The 11,589-nt window shown below is 39.4% G+C and overlaps 1 protein-coding gene across 1 annotated transcript; it reads right to left on the bottom strand.

The window, feature by feature from the left end:
- Positions 1-881: 881 nt before the first annotated feature.
- LOC105036954 (laccase-25-like) lies at positions 882-4,559 on the bottom strand. Its single transcript, XM_073258662.1, has 6 exons — positions 4,368-4,559; positions 3,306-3,457; positions 2,891-3,138; positions 2,597-2,725; positions 1,280-2,236; positions 882-1,166 (listed from the first exon to the last, which is right to left on the bottom strand). Exons 1-6 carry the CDS (start codon positions 4,452-4,454, stop codon positions 1,036-1,038), a joined length of 1,704 nt encoding a protein of 567 aa, XP_073114763.1. The 5' UTR covers positions 4,455-4,559; the 3' UTR covers positions 882-1,035.
- Positions 4,560-11,589: the final 7,030 nt, after the last annotated feature.

Raw genomic sequence — 11,589 nt, 5'->3', positions numbered from 1 at the left:
TCCAGAATATTTTAATATGTAAGGATATTTTTATTCAACCACGTTCCAACGTGCATTTAATACCTACAATTTTACTTTTGTGTTTAAAAATCGTGAATAATGAAAATATCCTTATGTTTTGAAAAAAATTATAACATTCTGTATATTTATGATATTCTGTGTTGTATTATGACATCTTATAGATAAAAATTATGACTTTCTAGATGCAGAATGTCATAATATGGGCATGAGATGTCATTATTTTATCAAAAGATTGAAGTATTTTCATTATTTAAAATTTTAAATGAAAAAATAAAGATACAGATATTAAAAATATATTGAAAAGTGATGACTATGTGGATCAATCGGATAAAATAGTACATGTCGAATTTTCTACACCGCCTGTGGTACATAAAGAATTTTTTCAAAATTTAAATAGGTCTGGTTCGAATGACTATAGCTTACGTTCGAGGGCCGGCCCGTGATCAGCTCTACCCATTAGCTACTTCTGGCGGCAAAACTTGGATCCGGTTAAAAGGGTTCCAAAACATTTGCCCTACAGAAGTCAAAACGAACCCAGCTTATGAGTGCCGAATTTGCGGCAAACACCATCATACTTGAGGCTACTGATCAGGTCTGAATTTTAGGAAGTTCTGGTTTCGGATGCCAGGTTACCCACGGTTAGGCAGTAGATTCCGCTGATTATGCTGGTTTTCGTTTTAGTTCTTTTTTTCTTTTTTTTTGAGCTCAAATCACTTATCATAAGAAATATACTCCAATGGCATGTGAAATGAATGATCTCGCAGTTTATAGAGATCTCAAAAGGTGTAGAGACAAGAAAACATTTGCTTGTAATTAGGAGTCCAATGAATTAATATTTATTTCAAATAATGGACTGTTTATTATCTTACACACTTAGTAGGTAGAAAGCACAAATCAATGGGGAATCTTCAACAAAATAATAGAATAAAAACAGAATAAACTTGTGAGACGTTTGTCTTTTTCCTATTCTATCTTATTTACTTTCCAGTTGTCCTCAACCCTCGCCAGCTTCTTCTAACAAGCGGGGTAATCCGGAGGTGGTGGGGGGAGGGTGGATTCAGGGGTGGGTCCATTGTCCACCTCGAAGGCCGTCGCCAACCCCAGCAGCAAGTGGGAGTCAAAGTGGCAGTGCATGATCCACACACCTGCATCATCAAATCAGAAAAACAAAGATCAGTACGCGGTAAGTTATCCTATCTATTTAACGTGGTCGACAAGCTCGGCTTGCTAGCAGCCATAAACCAATAAGGTGCTGTACCAGGATTATTAGCGGTGAATCGGATGACGGCCCAACCGCCGGTCGGAACGGCGATGGTGTTCCTCTGTTGGGGGTCCACGAGGTTGTAGCTCTTTTCTGCCGTGGCTTGATGGTAGTTTCCGAACCCTTGCGCCACCACGAAGAAGTTGAAACTGTGGATGTGCATCGGGTGGTTCTCGATCCCCAGTATCGCCGTGTCCTGCAGCACCATCTCCACCGTCGTGTTGTACTTGAGCCTCCTCACCTTCGTAGACTTGGACGTGAACATCAAGTACTGCAGCGATGGATCGGAGGCGTTGGTGAAATCGAAGAACACGGGCGGCTCGTCGGGGAAGTCCGCCGTGTAAACCCCCTTCACCCCCTCATAATGTGCCTGCAAAATCGACATGGTGGTGGGGAACTGGAAGGACGCGTTGTTCATGCTGGCGGCGAGCGCTCCCGCGGTCTGATCGCACAACACTTGACCCGGCTGGCAAGCAGTCCGGCCCAACCCCACCGTGACGAACATGCGCTCGTCGACATGGAGAGGGACGGTGCGGTCCCCTGGCCTGAGGAGACCGGTTAGGTTGGAATAGAAGCGGAAGGCCGCATCGTTGTCGAAGAAGGAGGGCATGGTCGGCATCACGGGTTGCGAAGACGGCGAGGCGGATTTGTATCGGACGATGCCCGTGGTGGTCGTGTTGTCGAAGGCCGGCCGCGGGCTAGCGGTGCTGATGTACGGGAGGGCGGCCATGTAGTAGCTCGCCGGTGTTGCATCGGCCACCATGAGGGCATCGACGGTCTGGCCGGGGGCGATGACGATCAGATCAGTCTTGTATGGATTGGTGTAGCTGGCATCCACGGCTACCACGGTGAAGCGGTGCCCGGCGATCTTGAAGAAGAGCTGATTATCGAGTGCAGCGTTGATGATCCGGAGCAAGTAGGTCTTTCCCGTCTCCACTTCCAGCTCGTAGATGTCTGCGAGTCAACAAGAGGGTATTTTGGTCATTAAAATGCTCCGTCCTTGCACGTGACTGCATGGAAATCCGAATTCAACGTACACAAGATATTCAATTATATCTAAGAAATTGGTATTCAAGGTCGTGCCGGCCGCAGTACAAAACTTGCGGTGGAGGTGGTAGCTTCTTCCTGTTTATTTTTAGTTTTCAATAATTCTCGTATCTAATTTTAGGAAGCTAATTATAGATGCAAGCATCCAGTTGTAAGGCTCATTTGTGATTATCAAAGCTCTCCCCATCAGTTAGAAACTTAATATGTATACATTCACATGCGAAACTAAAGTATCAGCCATCCTCGCAATATATACTGAGCACTTACCTTTTGTTGAACATGGGTAAAGGTCACCGGTTTTTCCGTTGATGGTATATGCATCGGAAACACTCATATTGCCGCCGGTAAGAAAGGCTTGCCTGGCCACGTCAACTATGTTCGCGTTCCACCACTCACCTGTACGTTGATATTTTCGTTATTCAAAGGTTGTGGAGTTGGTTAAGAGATATTAACTAGGGAGTAAGAAAGGTCAGATCATAGCTAGGCAAAAGTTCTTCATTTTTTTTTTCCAAGATTACGGAGAGGGAGAGAGAGAGAGAGAGAGAGAGAGAAAGTGTATACCGAGTAGAATAGGGACTTCCTTGTCCGGTTTGGGGAAAGGATAGGCTTTGGTGCCTCGCCTTGGTCTGATGATGATAGCACCGTAGACTGTTTCTCGGAGGACCGAGGAATGTTCATGCCACCACAGGGTGCCCTCTTGGCCGGTAATTTTGAATTTGTAGGTGTAGCTGTTCCCGGGTTGTATCGGGCATTGCGTTATCATGCCTGGCCCATCGGCCCAAGCACTCAGTATCTGAAATACGCCATGCCTGCAGTCATAATAATGAGAATTTGAGACCAGCTCCCTTGCTGAGATATAAATCCAGCTCAAATAGCCAAAATATGTATTATCTTCCTTTCTCTTTCTACCAAAAAAAAAAAAATTTTTTTTTTTTTTGGAAGAAATACGGAAACATAAATTACAATACTATCTTACCAGTGGATGGTAAGGTTGTATGGTGAGTCGTTGACGACATGAACCACCACGGTATCGCCCTCGTGGACATCTATGGTTGGGCCCGGAAGACGACCATTCACGGCAGTGATCACTCTGCTCTGGCACAATCGTCGTACCGTGAGGTTTCCAACCTAAACATGGCAACACCGTCAAACTTAGAAATGTTAGTTTCACAATAAACAGTGTATCTTGTAGATCACAACTGACATCACTAAATATCACCCCTAAGTAGAACAAGACTTTGAAATGGTATGCTTTTAGGAGTTGTACTATCTATAAACCCAAGGATATCAGTTGAGATGCTACGTACTCTTATCTTGGATCCAAAAGTTTGGACTTAAACGCTAGGTACGAGCCTGATCTCCAAGGTCATCTATTTTAGTGACATCGTTGTGTGTCAAAACTTGGGAATTCTGGTCATGGCATATGGGGAGGACAACATATAATAATGCGCCTGGATGGCAGCACTATTCTGTATATTGTAGCCAACCATCCTGAATGCCAAGATATGTCTCCCGTAACATAAGTTGGCAACTGGGGCTGATGTACCTAAAGAAACATGGTCACAAGGGAGCACAAATATGATGATACCGTGCATCCTGGAATTCTAATTCCTAAACTTTACCGACGGTCAAACCGTTCCTTGCCTTTTTTTTCGGTTAGAAAATGCTACATGACCTCAATCCGGGGGAAAACATGCTACACGTCTCTCTCTCTCTCTCTTTGATTAAAAGGGAGAGCTGGAAAAAAAAAATGCTACATGTCAAACTTTTCGAGAAAAGAGAAGCAACGGTGAAAATTTTTCTTGCTGAAAGAAAAATTACTTTTGCCAAGTCGCCTCCACCTGAGAATGTAAAGATTATTTTTTCCTTTTTCGCAAATAAAAGTTTTTTTTTTTTTGACTTCGTCAAAGGTTGGGGTACGTTTTTACCAGAATTTATGTGACAAAATTTGTTATAGCACCATAGAACTGAAAACGAACAAAGAAAAGATAAGAGAGAGGATGTGCTTGGAGTAGAAATAATATAAAGGCTAAATTACATGGAACGTGTGCTCGACAACGGCAGCATCTCCCATGGATGCGATGAAGACAAGAGCAATTGCCAATATGAGCCCCAACCGTGCCATTTCTAAGAAAGAAATGGAAAAAGTAGATCGAGGACCGCCTTGTGAGATAGGGAGGAATCTGCAAATGGGGAAGCGAAAATGCCTTCTCTGAGGAGTTGCTACCTATGCACAAACTATCGAAGTCTGTATAGAGTTTTCTTGGGGGGCCGAAGTTCTTATATAGTGTTTATGATTTGTGTCTAGAGCGTGGAAGGTGCACCAAGTGCATTGATTATTTCAAAAGAAGGTCATTGACCTCCGTTTGCGTGACCAGCTCAGAGTTCTCTATCCGACTTGTCAAACACCTGACAGATCAGTTAAATTTCAGATAATAACACGACGTTCTTATTGTTCTGCGACCAAGCAAGAGTTCAATCACTTCAAGAAAGACGGTTATGGACTTTTAGTTGCGATGAAAATTTCCATCACCATGTTCCTGGACGCTTCTTAAACCGACGATTTGCAGTCTTTGGCTTCCGGCTTCCGGCTTCCGGCTTCCGGCTTCCTTCCATGGGTTTGTTTTCTATTCTTGACTAACGTTCAATGCAATTTTAGTCATTTCCACTTCTACGTATAAGTCGACATTAATTGCTCTCCTAACGCTACGGGGCCTAATTTGGCATCAGAATTAACATTTCCCAGCAAAATTGGAATGCAACATGGCACAAGAGGATTGGAACCATTTCACAAATAAAGCACCAACCTCCTTGTGCCATGTGGCATCCCTGCCTTGCAGGGTTAGGTTTTGGGACTCCGGTCGGGCCTCGTAGCATTTCTGCATGTTCTAGATGCCTAAATCAAGTTGCATCTGCCCATGGTTCTGTTTCGTCTTTGACTACTTCCAAACAAACGCATCTCAGGATGTCGACATCCGTTACCAAATAGGTTTGGGATCGATATAAGAGAAGCATCACCTCGCCAAATTACTTTTTAAACAGTTGACCATTTCTCTTTTTGATGAGACATGCAGTCGGAACATTCCTCATGTTGTCATGTTTTTGACATTTGTTTCTACGTTGGTTGGAATGCCTTCGTCGTTGGAGGTTTTGGTAAGGGCCTATTACTTGTCGCACGACATAATTTGGTTGGGTAATTTTCTAAAGTCCAAGCTAATCCCATGGATATGTCTTGGATTTCAAGTCAATACTGTGCATTAATTAGGTGGAGACCGTTGTCATAGACGTGTCTTCCTGCCCACAGTTTCTAGGTGAACTCGAGCTCCTCATCTCAAAATAGATGCAATACTGCGTACCATTGGTTGGCTAGAATGGTATAGGAAGATGAGCAAGGTATTGAAACTTGTTCTTAAAAAAAATAGTGATTAAATGTGTGAATACGATGTAGATGTTAAAATTTCTAAACCAGGGATAGAAGACATTTATTAGAATACTATAATGATAAGATAGAGTACCATCGAGGATTTCTTAAAAAAGAGGGAGTGATGATTTAAAAAAATCGCATGAAGTACGTATGAGCAGAGAAACGGATCGACAAGTCAATCAATATATGGCAATTCGGACAGGCTTGGATAAATTTCCCAGGCAAAGTTAAAAATAAAATTGGCTAACGCAATTCCGCGTTGCCCGGTTTGTTATCCAGGCGTTTACCTTTGCTTCAGGTCCTCCGACAGCTATGCCATTTTACGTGACAGAGCCGATAAACTTGGTCAGACAGCTATCCATGCCACAGTTACGTATCTCAGTTAGAAGTCAGAGATGGCTCGGCTTGGTAAATTACTCAAGCGGTAGTTTTTGACGCCCGCGTGCATTAAGCCAGATAAGGAAGGCCATGAGATCATCTATACGTATCTCTGACCTAAGACTGGGACACATATGCATGAACCCATCAATCACCTCGCTATAAGATCATCTATACGTATATCTGATCTAAGACTGGCTATAAATATATATATATATATATATATATATATATATATATATATATATATATATATATATATATATATATATATATCATCTATACGTATCTCTGATCTAAGACTCACACATGCATGCATGAACCCATCAATCACCTGGCTATAAGATCATCTACATGTATCTTTTGATCTATATATATATATATATATATATATATATATACATACACACACACACATACATATACATACATATATATAGATAGATACATACACACACAGTTATACATATATACATACATATATATAGATACATACACACACAGTTATATATATATATATGATTGGAAGGAAGAGATCTGTAGACCCCTCTAATTAGGAATGTAATCTTCCTAATTAGAGAGAAATATAGTTGTATAATTTTCAAAAATTGAGACCCTAAAAATTAATAAAAGGATCCTATAGGTCCTAGAGGAATAATCAATTCCTTCTTCCTCTGAAATCTTCATCTTCCTTCTTCTCTTTCCCATCTCTATTTGACAACATGGTATCAAAACAATGAATACCCGATCCCTCCTTCCAAGCTCTCATCCCATCCAAGACATCCCCCCCACTTTTCAGAGCCCTAAAGATTCTATCTCATCCCCATCTTCGAGCACCATTAGAAGAAAAATATCCATTGTTGCTGCTGCCGCCCCACTGCCTTGCTCTGCCGCTCCAATCACACTGACTCCACCATCGGCACCCACAGCCGCTGACCCGTTGCTTGCCGCACCCATCAAATTAGATCGCTTCGCTGCCCTCGCCGTCATCTTGCATCAAACCCGATTCCTTCTCCAGCTCTGACATGATCTCCTACTGCTGTCCGCCGCTTTCCCGCCGCCATCCTTCCGTCCCACCGCTATCCTCTTGTCCGCTACCAATGTGGCCGCCCTTGTCGATCACTCTGCTGCCCCCACCGTCACCTCGTCCGCCACCAGCGCCCACATGCCCACCCAGTGCGCCAAGCACTCTACTGCCCCCGTCTTGCCGATGGGATTAGCCTGTGGACCACGAGATCACGAAAGAAAGAGGTCAACCCCTTCTTTGTTTAATTAATTTTTTATTTTTTTAAACAAAAGAAGGATGAAAATCATCTAGTGATCTTTTCTTTTGAGCTTCTTTTAAGCTATGTCGAGCAGTTTCACCAAGGAGGCGTTGGACAAGGTCGTCATTGAAGTTGTCCAGCCGTCAAATTCTTGATCCGGAATGGACAATCCATCCCTTCATATCTGCTCTGTCAAACTGGATGGGCCCGTCACTTATCTTTTATGGGCTCGAAATGTGTGGCTCTTTATCAAGCCCGTGGTTTGGAGGGATATCTCACCGGGGCCAAAGCAAAGCCGCCATTTGGAGATGCTGCAGTGGAGCAATGGGAGTCAAAAAAACTTCCTTCACTACAAGAAAATAAAATTTTTACGATAGAATTATTTGCAATATAAATATTTTCTTCGCAAATAAAGGTATTTATAATGGAATACTGTTTCTATTGCAAATAATCAATTATTTTCGACATAACAAGAACTTCGTCGCAAATAATTAAGTATTTGCAACGAAAATGATATTTATGTCACAAATAATATATTATTTGTGAAGTTAATTTTTTATCATAAATAATCGATAAAAAATAAAAATTTTTAAAAATAAATAAATATCAAATTATTTCCTATGAAAAATTTATATTACAAATAATAAATTATTTATAATGTAAAAATAATTTCAGTCACAAATAGGTTGTTATTTGCGGCATAATGATTCCATGGCAAATAGTCAATAAAAAATTAAAATTTTTAAAACTAAATAAATATCAACTTATTTATGACTGAATATGCATCATAAATAATAAATTATTTATGACATAAATTTAATTTTTATCACAAATATTAATTATTTATGATGTAAATTTTTCGTCATAAATAATCAATGAAAAATTAAATTTTAAAACTAAATAAACATCAGCTTATTTACGATAAATATTTACGTCATAAATAATAAATTATTTATGACATAAATTTAATTTTCATCACAAATATTGATTATTTATGATGTAAATTTTTTATCACAAATAATAAGTAAAAAATAAGAATTTTAAAAAATAAATAAATGTCAGCTTATTTATGATGAAAATTATCCATCATAAATACCTAAGTATTTATGATAAAAATTATTTTTTTCTTCATAAATACTTTTTTATTTGTGACATAAATTTTTTGTTGCAAATAATCAGCAAATTTAACAATTTTCACCAAAAAATAATTTTTTTCCTCTAAAATATTTCTTTTTAAATAAAATTAAAAAAAATTTGAAAAAATTATTTGTGATGCAATTTTAATATACGTCATAATAATCATTATTAGCAATGAAAAAGTTATTCCGTCGCTAATAATTTCTATAAAAAATAATTTTTTTTCCTCTAAAATTTTTCTCTCTAAAAAATTATCAAAAAAATCTAAAAAAATTATTTACAATAAAAAATAATTTAAATATTTTATGATCAATTTTTTGATCATAAATTTTTATATATTTTATAATCAAAAAATTGGTCACAAATATATTTTGTAATCGAATATAATTTTTTTCTATTTTTCTCTGAATATGATATAATTTTAAAATTTAAAATCCATCTTCACCATTCATTATCTAAATAATTATCGTTAGAGTATCGTTACAAAAGATCACCTCGATCTGATATCCATAGCTATGTCGATCAGTAAAATTTAATTTCGATGGTCACGAACGATCGTATGATGATTTGATAATTAGATACCATTAATATATCCAAAAATTTATAACAATAATCTCGATGATATTTGTAGAATACTGCCAAAATTTTATTTCAATTGGACATCATTATCATGATCAATTTGGTACAAGATAATTTAGATCGTTAAATGAAAAATGAATGATCAAAAGATCAAATGTTATCCGATTATAAGATAATTTTTTAAATAAATAATCTTTGTTACAACTTTAATCATTTGTATGGTAGTGATCGTAAAATCTAAATTTTGCTTATATGAACCATCTATGTTAAATAGATCTTACAAAGACATAAGCATAATTGTTTAAGGACTTTTAGAATGCATATCAAGCGACTTATAGTTTTGGATAGTTTATATATACATGGTTTGAATTTTATGATCACCACCGTACAAACGATCAAAGTATAGCAAAGATCATTTATCTAAAAAAATCACATGATGATCGGACGTCATTTGACTTTTTGATCACTCATTTTTTATTTAACGATCCAAATCATCTCATACTAAATTGACCATAATAATGATGTCTGATTGAAGTAGAATTTTGATAGTATACTATAAATATCATCAAAATCGTCATTATAAATTTTCGGATCCATTAGTGGTCTCTATCTATTAGATCATTATACGATCGTTTATAACCATTGAAATTAAATTTTATTGATCGACATAGCTAGGGCATAAGGATCGAGGTAGTCTTTTGTGATGATACTCTAATGATAATTATTAAGATAATGAACGGTGAAGATGGACTTTAAATTTTAAAATTATATGATATTCAGAAAAAAATAAAAAAAATATATTTGATTGCAAAGTATATTTACGATCGATTTTTTGGTTGTAAAATATAAAAAATTTTTTGATCAAAAAATTAGTCATAAAATATTTAAATTATTTTTCATCATAAATAATTTTTTAAATTTTTTTATTAATTATTTTAGAGAAAAAAAAATTAAAAAAAAAATTATTTTTTGATGAAAATTATTAGCGATGAAAAAACTCTTTCTATCGCTAATAATAATTATTAGCAACACAAATTAAAATTTCATCATAAATAATTTTTTTAAATTTTTTTATTAATTTTTTTTATAGAGAGAAAAATTTTAGAGAGAAAAAAAATTATTTTTTTGGTGAAAATTATTAGCGATGAAAATTTATATTTCGTTGCAAATAAATGATTATTAGCGACGAAAAATAATTTGCATTGCTAAAAGTCCAATAAATATCTGGTGGTGGGGTTTTCCTGTCACTTCTGTCTGTGCACATTTTGGGTTCCTGCATTTCCTCCCGACTTCCCCCACTCCCGGGCTTCCACCAGCCGACTCCACCGTCTCTTTTTCAGGCTCCGCCATCGCTTCCACTTGCCGTCACCGACAACTCCTCTTCCCTCTTAGGTACAATCCACCATCGCTTTCTGCCCACCATCGATCCTTTTTTTTGGATGATCGGCCCACCGACAAGTGGCATTCGTTGCCCCACTGGCATGTGCCGGTGGTCGCCAGAGCACGGAGCCATCGTGGGGAAGGGAGGAGGGGGTGGGGAGGGGTTTCGATCGTGGGGAAGGGGGGTCGTGGGATGCGAAGGAGTAGCACCGGTGGGGGTGGGGGGTCGTGGTGTTTGCAGGGGTGGGGAGGAGGGAGGGGGGTGGGTTGGGGGGTCCGTTCGGTGACGATGGGGTGCGAATGCAGGGGCCGGATTACAGGGGTCCGTCCGACGATGATGGGGTATGGGTGCAGGGGCCGGGGGTTGGGGGATGGTGGCAAGGGTTGGGGGACAATGGCGGGGGTTGGGGGGACTACATCGGCTCGGAGGAGGTTCGTATGCCATGGGATTAGGGGGATGGCGGTGCGGGGGGCCATGGAGCTTAGGGCTGTCAAAATGGGCTTGGCCCACAATGCTGGCCCAGCCCAACCCTGTAAATGGGGTAGGCTGGGCTGCCATATGAATAGCCCAAATAACAATCAGGCCTGTTTGGCCCTCCCCACATCAGCCCAAGGGCTAATATGGGTTGGATCGGGCTAGCTCGGGTGAGCCATAAAAACTTTTAAAAAAATCTTAAAAAATAATTTATTTATTTTTTAATCCCTGACTCTTACCCCACATTGCCGACTAGTGTCGCAGACCAGCAGGATGACCGCCTCTACCGATTTCTTTCTCTTTTGCCTTCCAGCTCTATAGATCCCCCCTCCTCATCGTCGGTGCCATCGCCTTCGGCCTCCGAGTCTGATCACGAATCAAGAATGCCGGCCCTCTCCTTACTTCTGCCGACGGACGCCCCTCCATCTAACCTCCAAGCGATCTCCCTCCTCCTCTGAGCCCCTCCTCCCTTCCACCGATAGACATCCCTCCATCCAACCTCCGGGCAAACCCCTTCCTTCTCCTCCCTCTCGTCGTCGGCATCGTCACCTCCGAGTCAAATTCAGCCGTAGCTCTTTCTCCTTCTCGAACTCTCTCGGTCTCTCCACTTTCTGAGTTAGAT

Source organism: Elaeis guineensis, chromosome 5 (genome assembly GCF_000442705.2).
Source record: "Elaeis guineensis isolate ETL-2024a chromosome 5, EG11, whole genome shotgun sequence".
NCBI classification, from domain to species: domain Eukaryota; kingdom Viridiplantae; phylum Streptophyta; class Magnoliopsida; order Arecales; family Arecaceae; genus Elaeis; species Elaeis guineensis.
The sequence above is the reverse complement of the archived record's forward strand: the minus strand, read 5'-3'. Positions and strand labels throughout refer to the sequence as shown.

Coding starts and splice junctions, on each gene's coding strand:
- LOC105036954 (XM_073258662.1), bottom strand. CDS start 4,454: ATGGCACGGTTGGGGCTCATATTGGCAATTGCTCTTGTCTTCATCGCA. Junction 3,139..3,305: donor TACAACCTTACCATCCACTG/GTAAGATAGTAT, acceptor TTATGACTGCAG/GCATGGCGTATTTCAGATAC. Junction 1,167..1,279: donor ATTCACCGCTAATAATCCTG/GTACAGCACCTT, acceptor TTGATGATGCAG/GTGTGTGGATCATGCACTGC.